At 42.5% G+C, this 22,191-nt stretch overlaps 1 protein-coding gene across 4 annotated transcripts in view; it reads right to left on the bottom strand.

Annotated features, from left to right (window-relative positions):
• Positions 1 to 20,318, bottom strand: part of LOC148023202 (uncharacterized) — a 110,496-nt gene extending 90,178 nt beyond the window's left edge. For 3 of the 4 annotated variants that reach the window (XM_087696190.1, XM_087696192.1, XM_087696194.1), the window contains exons 1-4: positions 19,809 to 20,318; positions 11,837 to 11,904; positions 11,485 to 11,582; positions 11,276 to 11,323 (exon numbers count right to left, since the gene is read on the bottom strand). In XM_087696190.1, the coding sequence (XP_087552316.1) occupies positions 11,276 to 11,323; positions 11,485 to 11,582; positions 11,837 to 11,904; positions 19,809 to 20,244 (650 nt within the window). In that variant the 5' untranslated portion in view covers positions 20,245 to 20,318. The remainder of the gene's footprint in view (positions 1 to 11,275; positions 11,324 to 11,484; positions 11,583 to 11,836; positions 11,905 to 19,808) is intronic. The other variant, XM_087696191.1, reaches the window with a different exon arrangement.
• Between the last annotated feature and the right edge of the window lie 1,873 nt (positions 20,319 to 22,191).

Here is a 22,191-nt window from a genome sequence, read left to right as displayed (position 1 = left end):
AAAGAACCATCCCTAAGGTACTTGGTCTTAAAGACCCACTTGACACTAGTCACCTTCTTGTGAGAGGGACGAGGCACAAGAGACCAAGTGCCATTCCTCTCAATAGCCTCCAACTCGGCTTCCATAGCCTTCCGCCAATGATCAAACTGCAAAGCCTCCTTCACTGAAGTGGGCTCTCGATCCTGCATAACACGAGTCAGTAAACAATAGTTGGAGCAAACAAGCTCCGAAGAATGGGCCTGAATCCTCCGTGACCTCCGCGGTCCATCCTGCGGTTCCCACTCCTCAAGGACCCCCTCGATCCCTAAATCTCGGAGTGTGTCACCGGCCCAACGAGGAGGAGGACGAACCTCTCCCCGTTGCTCTCCATCTGCTGAAGACTCGGGAACATCTACCGGCGGAAGCTCCTCGGGGGCGACCGGTGGAAGAGAAGACTCTGAATCCGAAGAAAAATCTCCATCAAGAGGCTCTGGCTCCAAAGAAGCTGTCTCGGGAGCCCAACTCTCCCCTGGATCTCCAAGGATGGAGTGCTCCTCACCCCCCTCTATGGCTAGTACTTCCACAAACCGCACATCTCCGCTCGCGTAAACATCCCGCTTAACGGGATCAAACAAACGATAACCTTGGGATTGGTAGCTATAGCCAACAAAAACCTGTCATTGGGAAGCCGCCTCGAACTTATCACACTACGTCTTCGGAATGTGCACATAAGCATCACACCCAAAGATCCTGAAATAAGAGATATCAAGCTTAGTCCCAAAGTAAGTCTCAAAAGGTATCATCCTGTCAACGGCCAAAGTGGGAGATCGATTAAGGATGTGAACTGCGGTAGCCACTGCCTGGGCCCACAGAAACTAAGGTGTCTGTCGATGCTCCATCATGGTGCGTGCCATCTCGATCACACTTCGGTTCTTCCGCTCCAAAATGTCATTCTCTTAGGGAGTATTAGTGCTAGCAAACTCCTGGTGAATGCCCCTATCTACACAAAAACGAGCAAACTCATTTGATATAAATTTTCTCCCTTGTCTGAACGCAAGGTCTTCAATCACCGGCCAGAACAGTTCTCCTCAAAAAGAAGCCAATCCTTGAAATGAGAGAAAGCCTCCGACTTCAAAGTCAAGAAATAGACCCAAGTCATCCTGCTGTAGTCATCTACGATCAACATGAAGTACAAGCTCCCCTTCAAGGACTCGGTCCTCATCGGGCCACAAAGATCCATAGATACAAGCTCCATGGGTAAAGTAGTCTGCCTAGAAGCTTTGTTGGAAATCGCATCCCGATGCAGTTTTCCACGAATGCAAGAGACACATGGCTGATGGCTCACCACTATGTCTAGCAAGCCTCGGACAAATGACCCTCGTGACGCCTTCCAAAGGTACTCATAGTTCAGGTAGCCAAACCGAGCATGCCATAGCTCGGACTATGTCTGAGAAGTAAGAAGAAGAGAAGTAAGAGCTGAAGAAGACTTCAATTTGTAGACTCCATTCTCCTCATACCCTGCAAAGAGAACCTTCCTCGATCCATGATCAAAGACTCGAACAGTATCACTGTCAAACTCCACCAAGAGACCAAGAGCACAAATCTTATGAACCGAAAGTAAATGATACCCCAATCCTGGCACATGCAACACCTTAGAGATGTGGGTACCACCATGTCTATCTGGAATAAGTTGCATCTCACCCCACGCAGCAATAGACACAGAAGAGCTGTCTCCAATGAGAATCTGCCCACACGAAGGTCGCAAATGGGCAACACCAACGGAAGAAGGAGTCATGTCCTGTGAGGCACCGCTGTCCACAATCCACTCTCGAGCCTAGGGAGCTGTCATTGCAACATCAGAAGTTGTCGGTGTAGAGTCCTCAATGATTACTAAGTGTACAAAAGCAGCTGATGAGGGTGCAGCCACAGCTCTAGAGTCCTTCGTGTCCTTCTTCTTAGTATCCAGTCTTGTCTTTGTTAGAGCAATCCTTCTTCCAATGACCGGTCTTGCCACAAATATGGCAAGTTGATTCCTTCTCCTTGTCCTTCTTGGATTTGTTGTCCTCCTTCTTCTTCTTTTAGTCCTTCCCCTTCTTCTGAGAGGCTTGACCAACCAATGCCTCCAATTTGAAAGCATTCTGTCCCTTCAATTGTTCCTCTTGGTCCAAGACCACAGAAACGAACTCTTCCCACCAAAGAGTCGACTCCCGCCCTGAAGCAATAAGAGCGGAATAAAAAGTATCGAATCGTGGCGGCAACTCAAATAGTAAGATGATCACCATGTCTTCGAAGAAAATAGGCTTCCCCACATTTTGAACCTGCATCTGAAGCTGTCGAAGCTTGTTGATGTGTTCCTGAAGCGAAGAAGACTTATTCACGGACAAAGTCCACATTTGCACCTCCAAAGAAACCCTCTTCATCAAGGTCATCCGGTTGTACATCTGATCGAGCTCCAGCCATATCTCACGAGCCACTGTCAAGTGCTCGATATGAGCTATCACGGCTGTGGTGCAAGACAGAAACAGAAAAGATCAAATCCTGGCATTCAATTTGTTCCAATGAGACTGGGCCTTGGTCAACTCCGCACGAGCATTGGAAGAGAGTTTGGACTCATCCCTCATCGAGGGCCTGTTAATCTCCTCCATCACGAGTTCCGCCAAATCATAAGACTCTAAAATGGCCAACATCATCACCCGCCAAATGCAGTAATTGTCACCATCAAGCTTTTGATCCGTTGGAAGAGGCGGTAGGACATGCACCTTCCTGTCCATGATCGCTTGGAACTCCAATTCAATCTCTGAAGACATGTTAACCTGCAATACCTACACAAATGCAAAAGTAGCCCCCTCTAGCTATGAAAATGCAGCCTTCTAGGACTGATTCTCCGCTGCCCAAACCTTCTTCACCAGTTGGAGGCCATGAAAAGGTAAAATTTGCAATGAAAGGCCTCAAACGTAGCCTTCCTTCCATTCGAACAGCAATAACCTGCAGCAAATTCACCGACTCCTTTCCCGCACGCCCATGCTGGCTTCAGCCTTAATCCGACGTGCAGCCCTCCCGCTCGCCCTTGAAACCTGGAAACGCAACCTTGTGTCGCGATGAAATCTCCTCTTCAGATAGGTTCAGCCCTCAGTCAGTCCTTCTTCACCGCTCTGATACCATGTCAGAGTGCAGCGATGCAAAAGCATAGGACAAAGACTGAGAGAGAACACAGAGAGAAGAGAGAGAGAGAAAAGGAGATTTACGAAAAAAAAAAAAAAGAGAAAAGGAGACATTGTAAATGCAGAAAATTTGCAGTGTAGCATGCTGTATAAGAATGCAGAAATACACAAGGGGGCAAAGGAAATATCTGCATATGTCTCCGACTTGATGACCTCGATCTCTGTCACAGCCCGAGCACAGTCTGTCTCAGCCAACAGATCTTCAAGATCAAAATCTGAAATCACTGAAGAGTGAATAACAAAGTGTGCCACAAGAACCGGCTATTAAATAGCCGAAAAATAGGAAATAATTGCAGCAGGTCGGCTGCATTAAATGCAGCCGACTGCAATAAATACTGTCCGACTGCAGCAACCTGTCTAACTGCAGGTGCTGACGTGGCACCTGCTGACATGGTACTAATGTCCACTCTGTCCAGGAAATGACTGGCTAACACCAAATTCCTTAGAATAATCTATCAGAGTTGTTGATGGTAGCTGAAGTATCTTTTTCTTCTTCTTCATTCATGAATTGACCTTGGTGGTGGTCATTTTGCATATGTTGTGCTCTTTTTTTGTGAAAGCACTCACTGGCAATATGGCTAGTCTTACCACAATAATGACATTGCATTCGACTTCTGTTGTCAGTGTTGAATCCTCACCCTCTTCCTTTGGGTCCAATAGCTCCTTTGTTGTATACCAAATTTTTCCTTGAGCTGGTCTCTTTTACATCTTTGTTTTTAAATTTGCTTTCGCCATCAAGCAGTGAGTACTCAATATCTTTGAGTGAGAGACTGGGAACATTACTTAGAGTGGACACAAGGTTCTCATATGGATCCTTGTTTACACTTGCAAGCAGTACAGCTATTGCTTCATCTTCATCAATATTCTTCTTAAGAGTTACAAGCTGGGTTTTCAGGCTCTTGAACTTGTTAATGTGTGTGGTCATAGAAGCACTATCTTTGATATCTAGTTTATAAAACTGCATGAGTAATTTTACCTTTGAGTTCTTTGCTTGGGTACCAAACATTCTGTCAAGTTCCTCCCAAGCGATTCTAGCATTTCTAATGCCAGATATATGATGTAGTACATCATCACTTGGTCCCCAAGCAATGAAGCCTAGTGCCTTGTTATTCATTTTCATCCATTCTTTGGTTTTGAGCTGGTCTTCTTTAAAGAACTCGTCTTCATCATCTTCCCCTTTGCTATCTGCATCATCTTCAAACAGGTCCCACAAGTCCTTTCGCATCAGGTAATACATGGCCTTCTCCTTCCAAGCATGAAATCCTCAATCATTGACATTGGGCAGCTATTGCCTCAGCATTGCCTGTTTTTGAAGTTGCTGCCATATCTGTGTCTGTGGACAGCAGCACCCACCTGACTTGGAGGAGTTGTATCTCCACATAGAGGCCATATCTCTCCAAGGCCTCTTCTAGGAAAACATTCGTGAACTCTAGGCACTCCTATCTGGAACCTTACAATTAGACATTGGCCCCCCAGCTGCTCAGCATTTCGAAAATTGGAAGACGCTGGCTGATCTATGCCTGGTTTCGTTCAACCAATTGATTCTCTCTCCACAACGTGATTTCCACCGAGATCATAGGGCTTCTGTAGAGCTTGAAGAGAGCTACATTTCCATTAAAAAAACTTTAGAAATGATCCACTCTAGCTCATGAAATCGGTAAAAAACCAGACCTGTGTCTAAACCCTAATCCAGGAAGCCATAGCCAAAGCTTCAAAATTTGACATTCTTCACAGTTTCTTCTCACTGAAGTCATGTTACAAGATGCGGATCTAGAGCATGACACAAGCTATGGTGGATGAAAGATGAAGACCAAACTCATAATAACATGGACAAGTAGAGACAAACTGTTACACAAGTGAATTAAGTTCCAAGATGGAAGCTTGGACTCGTAAACACAATCTTGTGTAGGATTGACAATGACAAGACACTTAACTGAAAATACAAAGCACCATGACATTGTATTCATTTCATAGTCAAGTACAATGCTTTATAGAGTTTGGGTTGTTCCACTTTCCTCACTATGCATATGGGATTCAGGACAGCTCTTCTTGAAGCATACACCATTTGTCTATTTTTCAACACCTTCCGTATCGCCGCACGCTAACAGCATGCATAACGCGTTTGTCTAACTCGCACATGGGTAACTTGGCACTTGGAGTCGCCGAATTGCGCCACGAAAGACTTCCGTGGTGGCTCACAAGAATCTACTTTCAACCATCTTGGACCACGGTGCCTCAAGGGCGACATGGGTCAAAATCCCCTCTCCTCATAAGTCTCATCTCCTATGAGTCATGTCGACTTGAACTCGGAGCAGGGGGCCCGGCTGCCTTGTTCAAAATGAGAACCCTGCACGCCAGAAGGCAAAAACAATGCTTGCTCCATGATGCATGGCCACCATGGAGGAGGGGGGGAGACATGGGGTTGCCCAAGCCTCACACTCCCTTCCCTCAACTCAAGTCATCACCTCATCAAAACACTTGGGCTTCACCTGCTCCTCAGCACATGGTGGTTCAATCTATCATGGGTTCTTTATACTCCCCCTAGGTGCAGGATTCTTTGAGTATGTCTCGATTTCTTTATACTCCCTCTAAGTACAGGAGTCTTCAGCCTTGCTGCCGCACTTTCTTCGATCTCCTCATCACTTGGTCCATCGACTTCGTGTCCAAAAGGATCATCAAGTTGGGACTCGGTTCCTTTAGCCTCATCCCCCATTACGCACTCCTCTAGGATTACTCCGTCTGGCAACAGATCCGACCCGCAAGTCGTCTTCACTTCCACACATTCTTCAATGAGTACTCCATCAAACAAGAAACTCGGCCCGCAAGCCACCTCTATGTACTCTAGAGACTGTGTGGTTACGGTTTCAATTATACTCGCCCATACCCTCACAAGTTCTTCACTCTACCACTCAACATTTGGCCCATCAACTCATGGCTATTCTTCCTCGCATAACATGTAGTCATCCTCATCATAGTACGGCCCGTAGGCCTCTTCATTTTCATCTTGATGCCACTCGCCATCATCAACTTCATATCCAGGTTCAAAAGATTCTTCATAATAGTCTTGGAACCATCATCTCTTTCTTCCCAACACATCTCTTCATATTGGGCATATTGATCTTTAATCATCTCTTTGTGCACATAGCTCTCTTCAAGTTCGTCAAAATAATCATGGTATGGCTCATTTGGCACCCACTCTTCCATTTCATCCATTTGACTCCCCCCATGCATTTCCACTTCTTCAACTACATCATCAAACCGACCTGGATATTCGTCTAATAAGGCCCTCTCCTCTCCAATCTAGTTTGCTTCATTTCACATCATCTCTTTCACAAAATTGTCTTTCAGCATCCCCATCTATCTGTTCATTCAACCAAGGCTCATCTACAAAGGTATCTGGTTCACCGGTCTCTACATCCTCATCTTCAGACTCGCCAATGGTATCCAGTAGCTTGGCAGTTTCTCATATCGACTTTTACACTCTACCAGCCCTTTTCTCAATGTAGTCATCAGCTGTTGTAACGTATTGTGTTGTGCTCTACTCGGTTGCCCATCTGATATCATCTTTTTAGACATAACCAACTGGTTTTTCATTGCAACATAGATGTTCTCATCTTTATTCACTTCATTTTCACTCCTTTCACTTTCTAACTCACTTTCAATTTAAGGTTCTTGCATTTTAGTGCATGGCTTTGCTTGACACGCTTGGGGTTCTTCAACTTTTACCATCTCATCTGGCATACCCCCTCACACTACAACCTCACCTTACTCGTCAACAATTTCCATTCTCAATCTCTATTCCACCAGTAGCAACTCATAATTGGGGTCATTTTGATGTTCTTTATAGCATTCCTCTAGCTTGTCATTCAACACACAAAGATTTGCGCCTTGTCTATCTCTCACTCGATTCAATCTTTTTTCCATATCATCCTCTTCCCTTTTTAATATCCATACCTAGTTTTCATCCATTTCACCTTCGTTGCCCATAAGATCCTGCGTTCGTCCTCACAATCATGCCATTGAGCCAAAATTTTGTTCTTTGAAGCGTACAAACTTTCAATTCTTTGCTTTTCAGCATCATTTTGAGCTTTTTCCTTTTCTTTGTGCTTACTATTCATTTTTCTTGAAACTTTCTTATTTTTGCCCATTTTTGTGTTTCTAGCCTCCCCTCGCCTCAAGACGACACCATTGTGTACCACCACATTGGCACATACACAATGCCTTTCATGTCAGTTTGTTGAGGCCTTTCCATGGTGATGTGTCAAAGGATGTATTTATAGAAATTCAGCCTGAGATTGAGGAGATGGATGAGATCTTGATACCCGAGCAAATTTTAGCACATAAGGAAAGAAAGGTCAAAGGTAAAGTTTCCAAGAGATATTTTGTGAAGTTTCAAAATTATTCACCAATGGATGCAAAATGGATGGAAGAGCATGACTTAGTAGACCATCCTCGCTTGTTGCAACTTTACCTAGATATCTTTCAATTAAAGCCGACTTTGGTTTGGGCTTAGCTAGGTTCAACAGAGCAAGGGTCCGGAGCATTGTGCATCCAAGGTATTGTGCTAACAATATGCCTGTTGCCATGGGGTCACTACTCAATGTACTAGTCATTGTGACATGTATGTAGGTGAGTATGAGTTTCACCCGGGCACTAAAACTATACTTTTGCATCAGTTTAGGCATGAGTTTTTGCCTCATTTTTTAGATCAAATTCTAATCAGTTTCAGCTCAGTTCTTGATCAGTTTAAGAACCATTTATGGACACTTTTGGAATCAGTTTTTTATCAAATTTCGCAATCAGTTTGTGATCAATATGGGGTCACATTTGCAACAATTTGTGATCAGTTCTTACATCAGCAAGTGATCAACTTATGATCAGCTTATACTCTATTTTCAATTACAGCTGGTCCCATGGACAACAACATGTTACTAAATGCCATTGACAATTTCAGCCATGGTTTATGCTGAGAATATGCTTTACTATGGTTGTAAAGTCAGAACAGTTGAGAAATATGACTTATGGATACATCCAATGGTCTTCTAGCACAATCCTAGATTGTTTCTCAGTTTTATCTAATGTTTATGTTGGTAGGAAATTTTCAGCAGATTCGAGGTATATGGCATGGTTAGACAACCATAGCCAATGTTGTGACTCCAATGCCTCATGGATATTCCAGTGCAGTATGCTTTTTCTTTGGCACCATGTAGTGCAATTGAAGACGATTGCATGGATTTCAAGAGGGAGGTTTGCCATGGGGACATGAAATTTGAGATGCTTTAATCTTGCTAATAACATTTGATTAAGTTACTAATCAAATGTGCAAGGTTATTTAGCACATGTCATGCATATGGCAGTTATTTCATTGTAACAAGCCAAGGACCCCGAGGATGCAATAGGTGTCAAAGGCAAAATTTGTGACAAGTTATACTAGCTAGGCTTTGGTGGTTAGTTGGTGTCAATTTTAACCCTAGGACAATTGTTTGGCCAATAAGTATCAGTAGTGACACTAGGACTAGCATTAATTAATTAATTAATTTCAGTCTAAGGGTCAAGAGAGATTGGGGACCACTCCAAGTTGCAAATGGCCTAGTCAATTTAATTATAAATGGGCACATTTAATTATAGGCAAGATTAGAAGGGCTGAAATTAATTTAATTTTGAAAATTACTTTAATGGCTGATGATTCTTAAAATTGGGTTTGAAAGGTTGCCACTTGGATAAAGTACCCATGCAAACTGAGAAAAAGTTTTTGGGACTTGGTCTCAACCATTAAAACTTGTTTTCAACTAGAGGAGGAGAGAGAGAAGGCTGCTAGTCCATTTCTGAGCAAAAGACAACAAATTACAGTAGGTGACAGCCATTGGAGCCATCAATCAATAGGCAGTCCACAACAAGTTAATATGACACTTCTTGCCCACATGACCCAATCTCTAACAATGTGTGCAAAACCTATTCTTTTTAGTGAGTTGATACCATATGGGTTTGGTTTCTTTAGTGTATTTAATTTCATCTAAGGAAGGGGTACCGCCCTTATTTGGAGTTGCCTTCCTAGCAGATTGAGAGTTCTTGCCACTTGCAATGTTCCCCTTCGTAGAAGTGGTTACCAAAGCCCATCTCAATAGGAAAATGAGGTCTTCTAACAAAATGATGTGTTGCATAAAGTGGAAATGTTTAGAGAGCAGCTTGTCCAAGAAGAATATAACATGGTTGTCATCTGACTTCAACGAGCCAGTAGTGGTGAACTCGATGAGTAACCACCTATACTTGACTTTCAGATCATCCCCTTCCTTAATAGAAAACTCTTGCAGGTCATAATAGAGATTGATGCATCCGGTTTGATCTCTCACCGCAAGGAGAAATTATTAGAGATAGTTTTGGTAGCTTAATAGGCACACCTAATAGCTTATAGCAACCAAGCTACAAAGTGTTGTCTTGCCTAGAATGAGTAAGTGTCTGAATGCAACAGAAGATAAATTAAGGAAATCCCAAAGCCTGAAAAACCTAAGGGCAAATTAGCGTATGGGCCCAACTCACTAGCATAACGAACTATGAGTGCTAACTAATGTGAAACTAATCTAGTGTAACCTAAGGCAGCTAGCCTAAGTGTGTGGTCACCAATGCACACAGCCATCAACAAGTCTCTACCAATGAAACTTGTGTCGAGGTGGAGAAATGGTCTTCGGTGGGAAAATGGTCCTAGGCAGTAGCAAGAGACCCCTAAATGGATACAAAGAGTGTGAATGGAGTGGCGTTAGCAAACTAGTCACCCAAACCTTCGAGAGTGTTGTAAGGCAAGGACATATGAGGCTATCTGTGTGCACAACTGCCCTTACGATTACTCGTTGGATTAAGATGTCTTAGCTGGGAGACCCTCGGCCTTAATATGACACTTCTTGCCCACATGACCCAATCTCTAACAATGTGTGCAAAACCTATTCTTTTTAGTGAGTTGATACCATATGGGTTTGGTTTCTTTAGTGTATTTAATTTCATCTAAGGAAGGGGTACCGCCCTTATTTGGAGTTGCCTTCCTAGCAGCTTGAGAGTTCTTGCCACTTGCAATGTTCCCCTTCATAGAAGTGGTTACCAAAGCCCATCTAAATAGGAAAATGAGGTCTTCTAACAAAATGATGTGTTGCATAAAGTGGAAATGTTTAGAGAGCAGCTTGTCCAAGAAGAATATAACATGGTTGTCATCTGACTTCAACGAGCTAGTAGTGGTGAACTCGATGAGTAACCACCTATACTTGACTTTCAGATCATCCCCTTCCTTAATAGAAAACTCTTGCAGGTCATAATAGAGATTGATGCATCCGGTTTGATCTCTCACCGCAAGGAGAAATTATTAGAGATAGTTTTGGTAGCTTAATAGGGACACCTAATAGCTTATAGCAACCAAGCTACAAAGTGTTGTCTTGCCTAGAAATGGAAACCCACACATCAAGAATCGTCTAAGGATCAAGAGCGGTGACCATAATGCAATACAGACCCCGCCTTAGAAAGACAACAAAGCTAGATGTATGCAAACGAGAGTGCAATTCCAGCTCATCTACCCAAAAACAAATGCTGCAAATGCTGTCTGGCAACATGTATATAGGGACACCATAACAGGTTCCTTGCATACAAGCAAATTTCTTCCTCTAGAGAGCATCAATGACAAAACCAAAAACCTCAATTGTTGGTATTTGATAGGGAAGGTACATACGTATGCATGGACTAGACCTCATGGATATTGGGCTTAAAAACATTGATAAGCTTGAGAAGTTGTTATCATCATCTATTGAACTTTGAATATCTATTGTTTTAAGAAAACCCTTGAAATTAGCCTTTCACCAAACCAAAAACCTCAATTGTTGGTACTTGATAGGGAAGGTACATAAGTATGCATGGACTAGACCTCATGGATATTGGGCTTAAAAACATTGATAAGCTTGAGAAGTTGTTACCGTCATCTACTGAACTTTGAATATCTATTGTTTTAAGAAAACCCTTGAAATTAGCCTTTCACCAAAAAAACCCTTACAATATGTGCACTTCTCCAGCTTAACACACTATTAGAAAAGCATTCTTACCAAATACTTGTGAGTCGTTGCTTACCATCCACCACCTCCAACTGACCCCTAACAAGTTGAATGGCTTCAGTACACGTGAAAAGAAGTTTGTCTTGCAATATGTAGTATGAAGCACTCAGTGGACCCGACAAACCTCTACAATGCCATAATATTGATCCAAAACATAAACCAAACTTCAAATTTTGTATTGCTTTGAAAAAATAACATACTGGCTTTTTTCATGGAAAAACATTGTTGGTAAAGGTATATTGAGCAGCAGTGATTCAATCAGTTTGCTGGCAGTTTTTTTGTCCCAAACATAGTCACGCTGCAGACACAATGATTTTGTAAGTCATATGCATAGCTGAGCCTTGCATACCAGACCACCATTCATCTTGCACACAATGATTTCGTCAGTCATATGCATAGCTGAGCCTTACGTACCACACCACCATTCATCTTGCTTTCACTATGTTTCATATCGCACTCAACTAAGATCATGATATGTTACAGTTCACAATGCCAATCATGGCCCAGTTTCATAAGCCTTATAACATAATGGAAAGCCCAAAACAAATTTACCTGATAAGATGGGCGCAAGTCGAGCTTTCCACGCTTAATTTTGTCAAGAACTGAGCTCACTGTGAAATCTGCAAGACAAAATTTGTATGTTATTGTCAGCATGACAAGAGCAGGAACACGGAATGACATAAGAGCTGAATGGTACTAACCTAAAGACGCGACTTTATCTCCTTGAGTAAACACAGAGCAGTACATAAAACTTCTGAATTCTTTAAAGTGCCCTCATGTAGACTGTCCCATTAAAAAGAGCTGACAGTAAAAACTACGCCACATATCTTAGGTATTTAAAACCTCAGTTGGTCTGACTGGGATTAAAAATATCCATAAAGAAAATAGCATCACATCCAAAAAGAAAACAGTAAAGATACCTAAAATACTACTCGTCTTGTCACTCCAGGTCTTTAGCAACCTGCACACAACTAACACAGTCTCTGAAGAGGTAATGGAATGAACTGTATTCTATTGCTGCCTCATAGATGACAGCTGCTCAACTTCACAGTGCACTCTTCCAAATTAACTTGCCCTACACAGTTCCCATGCAATCCCACATTCATAGTTCATCTCACAAACAAAGGGATTTCTCATGACATAACTATGAGAAAATCACCTTCTTTGCAACAAATTTGAGAGAGAGAGGGACACAAGCAGCAGCTTGACACGATGTAGCATCATAAGAGACACCAGACCAGTTGCTTATAGAGACATAGTAATTGCTATGGCAATGGCATCCATAGTGACAGACATGGCTATGCTTGAGCACCCCTCTCCCAAGCCACCGGTGACTGAGGAACAGCCTGCTCAGTCACCAGTAGCACCAACACTTGAGCATCTGGTGGCAGCAACATCCTTTCCATGTAGGACTGAGCAACCTGCTCTCACCCCCCCTTAGCACTCAACAAGAGGGAGGAATTCCTCTCAAGGAGAGAGAGGAATTTGGTCCCACAAATACTGGCTATCCATCAGAGCAAGGGAGGAAGGGACAGAGCAACAAGTTGAATATAATATGATTCCTTAGACTCGATTGAGTTTCCCTTTATTCATGAGGTTGCATAAATTGCAATGGTGAGACAAATTGGAGCTTATACAAGGCAACAAAAGAGACAAGCATGGACCATGGACCCACGCCAATCTGAAAGACTTAGACACTCCCCATTAGGATTTTCTCATGGAACATTCAAGGCTTTGGTGGATGATTGTTACATTCTGCCAAGGAGGGACGGACAGAGCAACAAGTTGAATATAATATGATTCCTTAGACTCGATTGAGTTTCCCTTTATTCATGAGGTTGTGCAGTATTTCTTCCTTCATTTTATGCTCTCTCTCTCTCTCTCTCTCTCTCTCTCTCTCTCTCTCTGTGTGTCCGTGTTCCTTCTTCCATTACGCACTCTCACATGGTATCAGAGCCTCACTGAGAGCACAAAGCAGAGCTTCCATTGCAGAGGAGGGCACCATCAAGTGCGTGCAGCCCTTTTTCCATCCTTTCCAGCCCCTGGTGGTGCTGTCCAGGCTGAAAACAGCCTTCCATACCTGTGTTTTGCTGTTTTGCAGCATCAAGAGGAGCATGCAACAGTTTTCTAGGTGTTTGCAACCTGCATTTGCATCTTCCACATCAATAGAGGAGGAGGTGTCATCATCTAGAGGATAGGGGGCAATTTTTCTCTCCAAGCGGCAGCATTTTCTCTCTCCTCTTGTAGCCGCCAGAATCTTCTCGGTCTTTTCTGACATAGGCAGCTCCATCTTGACTGTCTATTGGTTGCAAATTGTTTGGTAATTGCATATATATATGAAGATGTCTTATCAGCAGTTCTTTGTTGACTCAGAGGATGAGATCTCTATTCCTTCCTCTGAGAGATGGAGAGACTTTTGTGCTAGTTCACGTGACGATTGGAGGTCACCTAGCTCATTTGTACGAGATCCCTCTATTCCTTGTTCTCTCCATGTTTCACAGAAGGCTCGTTCTGTTGGCCTTCATATGCCTTCCATGGCACCCTATATACAAGTGTCCGTATACAGCGTACTCCCTTCTTTGCGTAAAGAAGATTGGCTTAATGGTTCCAACTACTCACTTTGGTTGTATAAGGTGGAGTGTATCCTTGATATCTTCAATCTTTGGGAGTTTGTTACCCATCCTATTCCCCGTCCAGTGGAGGATCCCACCATTGGATCATCAATGGATCGTTCAACCTTATGGAATCCGCTCAACTTGAGGGCTCGATCTTTTCTCTTTATGAGCTTACACGATTCTGTCCTAATGCATGTGCACACGTCCCGGAAAGCAGCGGAAGTGTGGACAAAGCTTGCTTCTTTGAACCATCTAAAGACTTTTGCCCATTGGATTACTCTCGAGAAGAAATTATGGATGCTCGTTGTTGATGATTCTTCCATGAAGGATTAATTCAACAGGTTGGAGGACATGAGGAATGAGCTTGCCTTCCTTGGCTGGATGATCTCAGGATACAGCCATGATTCTTTTGACTCAGCTGCCATCTCCCCGGTTTGATATCTTCTACACCAGCCTTCTTACATCGAGGACCCGTGAGATGCTTCTTTGGCAGCTTGCCCCACTTGTTTTGGAGCATGACGAGCACACCAAAGAGGTAGCCAGTGGATCCACCTCCACTAAAGCTTTTGTTGCAAGTTTGGGAGGGGGACATAGAAGAAAGGAAAGTCGCACACTAAAAGACAGGAGAGTTCTTTAGGTTCTAACTCTAACTTAAAGAAGCCTTAATGCCCATACTATGGGAAGGGGACACATACAGAGTAGCCAGTGGATCCACTTCCACTAAAGCTTTTGTTGCAAGTTTGGGAGGGGGGACATAGAAGAAAGGGAAGTCGCACACTAAAAGGCAGGAGAGTTCTTTAGGTTCTGACTCCGACTCGAAGAAGCCTTAATGCCCATACTGTGGAAAGGGGACACATACAGAGGAGAAATGTTGGAAGAAGTACCCTCACCTTCCTCCGGGAGCAAAGGATGGAGCTAAAGCATCTGAGGCCTCTACCTCTACTCCGGCGATTATCCATGAGTCAGTGTTCCTTCATTTTGTTGACTTGGAGGAGCCTTCTTCAGTGGTTTCCTCATCTTCTGAGAGCCTTGGCTGGTTGATAGTGGAGCTTCCAGTCATATGACTCCACGAGGTGATTTGTTGCAGGATCTATACCCTTCTAAGGGTTAGTCATTGTTGGTGACATTGTTTCGGTGCCTATTTGTGGTGTTGGCACTTTGCCTTTATATCCCGATTGTGCGTCGAGCTCCCTTTCACAAGCTCTTTATGTTCCGGACTTGGGCTTTCCACTCCTCTTAGTCTATGGCCTTGCTAGGCTTGGTACCCGGGTTGTCTTCACCGAGCACGCTGTTTATATTGCGGATTCTTCTACATGGCCTGTTATCACAACAAGTTGGCAATGCTACACAATAAAAATGCCTAAAATATCTACATAATGTGCCCAGTCCACAATGCATGCTCAGACTCACACATGAGCTAACATACTTTGCTAACACCCTCTCTTAGATCATCGGTGATCTAATACAATATAATGATACAATGATAAATGACTCATCATAGTCCATACAACAAAGAACCACCAAGTAGAGCCATGGATACCCAAGCAGTGGATGATCAAGCCACCACCAAGGTGCCTCGAAGAGAACCTGATGTCGATGTCAATCGTACTACCTCCTGAAGATAGAGAAGATCATAGCAGCTTTCAATGTCTATCAACAATGCCTCTGATGTAGCACACGTGACCATCCTGTCACCAATATTGCACGTGTAAATGACAATGGACCCCCCTCCTTTGGCCAGACCGCCAAAGTGTCCCCTCATCTGAGCTCCAGACGAAAGCCACCCGCTCTCTGTCAAATAACCAGCCCATCATGAACCTGGATATCAATCCCAACTCTAAGATTTGAACTTGCCAAACTTGGGTTGATGCATCAAGGACGTCCCTCTCTGGATCTTGTGTATCTATATAGAAATATAGATGAGACACGGCTCCCCCATCTCACCACTTTCTCACACTCCCTCTCTAGCACTGGAGAGTTGTGAGGGATGACCTCATCACCACTAGAAAGCAGCTCAAGAAGGGGCCACCAAGCCTTTCCCACAATCCGAAGAAGAGGATCCCTTCTGCGCATTAGACTTTACCTTGGCCGGAGGATCTAAGTTGGATTTAGAATATGACTTGTCGAAGGAATCCAAATCCCACTTCATCTTCCTGGAAGCCTTACAATCCTTCCGTAAATGACCTTTCGTCCCACAGTGGTAACATTGGGTCTTCGACTTCTTCTTCAAAACCCTCTTTGAAGCTATAAGAGCCGCAGCCAGCCCTGTAACCGCAATGATGCCTCATGCTCAAGCAGCATCAAGGTCATATGTGTAAAACTATCAGGAGTCGAAGATGTCTGCGCCCGTAAAGCATTCACCACTCCATCAAACTCCGAAGGGAATTTGGAGAGTAGAAGTCTAGTAAAATGAGCCTCTAAAAGGGCGAACTACATGTGCCAAAGTTGGCCCTAGATATAGGTCACACAAAGTAGAAAAGATCGGATAGTATCTTTGGCCTCAAACGGAATTTGTTGAAGCTGGCCATAAAGAGTAATTGCCCTCATGGTGGAAGGTGTTGTATACAGCAGCTGCAACTTCATCCATACTTCAAAAGATGTCCTGCACATAACTGCCAGTAGGACTTCTTTGGAAATACATCGAAGCGACGCTGAGTAAGCATGAGCATCATCCGAATCCCATGTAGGCACCGCTTTCTCATGGTTGTCTTCATCAAAATCAACTGGAACTGGAAAAGGCCATTGAAGACGTTCAATAGCTCCACACACCACGTATCATAACTACTTTTATATAAACCAAGCCTTCATCGCAACACTCCATGTAAGATAATCAAATCCATGTAACTTATCATCAATGGATGTGCACAGAGGAGCCATTTCAAGAGAATTTAGAAGAGAGATAGAGAAAAGAAGGTCTTTGAAGAGGGTACACAACCAAACCATAAGCACAGAATAAAAAAAATGTGAGTTCACATGTAATATTCACCAAAAATTGACCAAAACAAGAAGAAAACTATTACAAAAAGTCAAAAAAATCAGCCAAAAACTGCCCGAAACGGCAAAAACCACCTGAAACTGTAGTCGCCCAGCGAAGAGAAGATGCAAAAATACCAAAACGCAAACTGAAACTGACGCGCGGGCAGTAGAGGAGAAGACGCAGGCTGTACTTATACAAACGTCAGCAAAAACGCAGGTAACATGTCAGAAGTGAAGCAACAATGAAAGCATTAACATATACTGAAATCAACAAAGAAAATGCAGCAATAGCTTAGGACCTGAAATTTGATACCATGTCAAAAGTGGAGCAACAACGAAAGCGTAAACATATGCTGTAATAAACTTCTAAAACACAAGACAAAAGAGAAAAGAAAAGAAAAGGACACAATACAGATGAGAACTCAGATGTATGCTCGAGAAATGGAATCCATATATCAAGCATGAGACTCTCGCATACAACAATGAGTCATTGGATGCGTGGGCACTAGCACCAACTCCTCTCTCCACCAGAACTCCAAGTGGTGAACTGATTGACTGGGGAGGAGGCGGCCATAATATATAAGCATGAATAATGCCATAAAATATGTTAGATCAGCTAGCATTAATGCTAGCCGATTGGCAACAATAAATGCTATAAAGCATAAAATGCTACACAATAAAAATGCCTAAAATATCTATATAAAATCTCCAGCCCACAATACATGCTCAGACTCGCACATGAGCTAATATACTCTACTAACATAGAGTCACATACTTTTATTGTACCGTACCTTAAAGAATCTTAAGATACCATTTAGTACCATATTTTATCATACTATACCATATTATACTTTTGGTACTTAACAACCATGACTGCAATATCCATACCTCTATGCCTTGCATAAGGAGAAGCATGACTCTATCATCACCATTGGCTGCTTTGTGACGCATGGCCATCCATGCATCATCAAACAACCATCTCTTAACATGATGTGCTTATCCTCTCGCCACTACTAAGCTAATCATAAACATTAGTGGAATCAAAATCAGTTGGATATCAATCCTTCATGATATCCAACCCAATGTAATAAACAAGACTAATTGAAATTTGAAGCTTATGAGATAGTGTGTCACTCTCTACATTCTTTTTACCATCTATATACACAATCTAAAAATGAAACATAGAGAGTAAATTTTTCATCTCATATCCTTCTCAAACAACTTAGTCTAAGTCAAAAAATAGCATGACGTCTAAAAGCTATCTTCGATACATCCTTTTGTCTAATGCATATCTAATGATACCTACTTTTCAAATCAATACGGCCAAAAATTGTTGATCCTTCCAATCTATCCATAATGTCATTGATTTGTGGAATTAGAAATCAATTCTTGATCATGATCTTATTCAAAGCACAGTAGCCAATACACATATACCAGGAATCATCCTTGTTTTGCACCAAACGCACAAGTGAGAAAAAAGGGGATGAGCTAGGATGAATCGGTCTCTTTTCTAACAACTCATTAACATGGCTCCTTATCTCCTATTGGACTACACTCACTCTATATAGTGGCTTATTAGGAGAGCTACTACCGCAGATCAAACCTATTGCATGATTCTCTAGCATTTTGCACAATAGCTTTTTTAGAAGTGACTATGAGAAGCAATTAGCATACATTTTCAAAAATGACATAGAATATACACTAGATATATTTTCTTCAGTCACGCTATCATTTTTATCCTTGACAAAAAACAAGTACGTTGAAAGATGAATTTTCATTACTACTTCAGAAACAACTGAAGTGGATACAACTGGGTCTAATTCCCCTTTTAGCTTTACATCAAGAGTATGGATCTTACCCTTATGCTGAATGGTGATAACTTTATCTTAGGAATCAATCATTGCATGTAGACGATGACACCAAGGCATACCAAGCAATACATCACAATCCTCTAATCGTACAATGAAAAACTCTTCGCTGTCTACATAATTCTAAATGTGCAAACAAAGCTTTCCAATAAGAGATCTAATAGACTTTGCATGGCCCTTGCATGCCATATCAATTTCTCTCATGGGTCCCATCTCATCCTCCCTAATGCCCGAATGGGTTGCCATGTCTATAGAGGCTCTTGCTCCATTGCCAAAGGAAATTAATGCATGTTAATTTCTGATCTTCCCTATACTCTATCTCAGCAGCATCATCATTGGGTTGTTCAATGACTATATTGGGATTTTCAGCCTTTTCTCCTTGCCAAATGGCCCTTCTACTGACAAATGAAGCATTGATTTGCAATGGTTGATTCTTTATGATAAGCAAACTTTGCTTCAATGACTTTTCTTCATCACAATTGAAGCCTAAAGACTTTCCACATAGCAAAGGATTGGCAGTATTTTCTATCTCAATGAGTTGTGACATGCTGGGCACAATGGTTTTAGTACAAAAATCCTGAATCTTTTTAGGCGGCCCACAACAATACTTTTCAATCTACTCAAAAAGGAGAAGAGCACGATAAGAAGTGACGGGCAGCAACATCTCCCAAAACTCTTATTATAGTGCTGTCTCAATGAGTGTTAGATTGCCAATACTTTTCAATCTACTCAAAAAGGAGAACAGCACGATAAGAAGTGACGGGCAGCAACATCTCCCAAACATTCTTATATTATAGTACTGTCTCAATGAGTGTGAGAGAGAGTGCGCAAAGAAAGGAGAAAGTGAACACGGAGAGAAGGAGACAGAGAGATGATTGTGGCTCATTATGATAGGAATATTGGTACCTAGACCTAGGCTCCTAGGCTGTGAGACATCCATGATGGATGGCTAGAGGCATTGGGCATACAAGAGGAGGCACAGGCGCTCTGAATTGTTAACCGGCCGCATGAATCGCTGATCCCCATCGGCCACAAAATCGGCATGTCTCTAACCAAGAAGTTTACCTGCCTTGGAAATTTGTAACACACGCTCTCCAGACACCAGACGCCTCTCCACGTTACTCTGACTGGCTTCATCAGCACCATCATCACCATCAGCATCATTATCACCATCAGTATCATCATCAACAGCAGCGGCAGCGGCAGCAGCGATAGGCGCAGGAGGCGAAGCTGCAACCATCAAAGAGGCCGCAATGCAGCACGCAGCAGCTCCTCGACCTCTATGTTGTCGTCGTGCAGCAGGGACAAATGAAGAAGAAGCAGCAGCAACGGGAGCAGAATGCCGTCGGGAGACTGCTGCAGCTGTTTGGGGACCTATCGGGGAGGACTTGCTGCTAGTAAGCGGCCATTGAAGGCACCCGCATTCGTGGGGAGTGGGAGTGGGAGTGGCCGTGGCCGTGGCCGTGGCAGTGCTGTGGAAGTAGAGCCGGCCAGCATCCATGGCGATTTTCAAATGGCTGCTGTAAGCGCAGCTGCTACTATTCTCTATAAGTTTATCCCGCTACTTGTGGGCTTTTTCCTATTTTCGCGCAAACGTATATATATATTAGCAACAAGTTCATCATATGATCTGTCCCACCAGTAAGGACACGTGGCATTACACCAATGGTAGAAGATGGAAGATATGTGGCTGTCCAAATTCACCAGGATCTCCAGCATGCTTCAACGGTTTGATGTGACCATGACCTTCTTGGTGTATTACAAAATTTGTATAAGAGAGGAGAAAAGAGAGCTTTGGCAACTGAGAAACTCTGTAATAGTATTTAACATTGGTGGAGATGGTGGGTAGAATCGTGTGTAGACCCCTTTCACATCCTTATTTTCTCTAATGCCCTTGTTTTCTCTCAGCATACCACCTTCGAAAAGCTCCTTTATATCTCCTCTTCCGTCACCAACCTCTCCATTAGTAAATCTATTGAAAAAGGAGCTAGGATACAACCTTACAAAGCAATCAAGTCAAGCACGCTCACCTCATGCACATCCAACTCCCCACCTTACGAAGACGCCACTATGCAACTAGATTTCACTCCAGACCCTCAACACATAAGCACGGAGCTGATGTCTCACGTAATATCTTCATTAATGCTACACATGAATCACATTAATCAAACCTTAGCAAATTGGACTGCCAACCAAAGATGTCCTCATCTAACTGCATCATTGGAGAATCTTTCCACTTACCATGCATGGTCAGATGAGCGGAAGTCACTAGAAATTCGAACACTCCTTGAAGGTGTCACAACAACATGGTTTTTGTAGCAGCCTATACAAACCAAGACAAGCTAGTCATAATGAAGGAAGATCTTATAAGAGATTTTGCATAACAAAATATAATGCAAACAGCCCTACAACAAATAGAAAACCTCAAGCAAAAAACAACATGAACTCGTCGCTCAATTTGTAGTAAAATTAAATCAATTGTTGCTTCATGCAGATCCCACAATGCTTAAAGAGATGAAACTAATTTTTTAATGGCCAAGACTGCTCCATGATATATCAAGAAGGGTGAGGGATCAAGGGCCAACATATTTTCATCAAGCAGTATAGATAGCTCAATGCATTGAATCCAACACTCACACAAAGACAGCTAGTACAACAAACCAATTCAAGCAACAATTTGAGCAACCCACATCAATGGATATAGATGTACATAATGTCCAAACCAAAATACAAAGGTAGCCATACATGACAAACACTCAAAGCAATGTTACTAATAGAAGACTACTACCAACAAGGGATCAACGAGGAAGACCAAAGCGTTTCTTTTGCAACAACTATGCCCATGTTAAAAAATACTGTAGAAATTTACAAAGGACACAAACATAAAATCTCCAGGTAGTCACAATAGAGCAAACCGAGTTTACAATAGTTTCAGAAAACATTGGAGCAAATGGATCATGAGGGCCACACATTCATAATGTAATATAGCTACAAAGCCTTTGAAGCACAAAGTCCACACAGTGCAAGTAAAGGTCCAAGGTTAAGAAGTAGAAGCACTCATCGATATAGGAAGTACAATCTCATCCATAAGCCAAAATTTGGTAAACAAAATGGACACACATTGCCCATTACAGTCCTATTTAGAGACAACAGGAATTCCTATCACACAAATAAAACTACAAAATTAACTTAGACACACGAACAAAAGTAGACACGCACAAATTTTATGTCCTACCTACATCATACTAGGCTTAGATTGGTTACTTAAGACTAAGCAAAACTAGGTTTCAAGAACCACACATTTAGAGTACAAAGAACACAAATCCCTATCATAGCACTTCAAAAACACGACATCAACTATGCACATGTCATTGACAATAAACCACTAGTTCCACAAGAAACGTTAACAAAAGATATAAAAGAAATACTACAACAATTCAAATAATTA

The sequence above is a fragment of the Lygodium microphyllum genome, chromosome 16 (assembly GCF_053477565.2).
Source record: "Lygodium microphyllum isolate KBCC chromosome 16, Lygodium_microphyllum_v1.1.10, whole genome shotgun sequence".
Classification (NCBI taxonomy): Eukaryota; Viridiplantae; Streptophyta; class Polypodiopsida; order Schizaeales; family Lygodiaceae; genus Lygodium; species Lygodium microphyllum.
The sequence above is the reverse complement of the archived record's forward strand: the minus strand, read 5'-3'. Positions and strand labels throughout refer to the sequence as shown.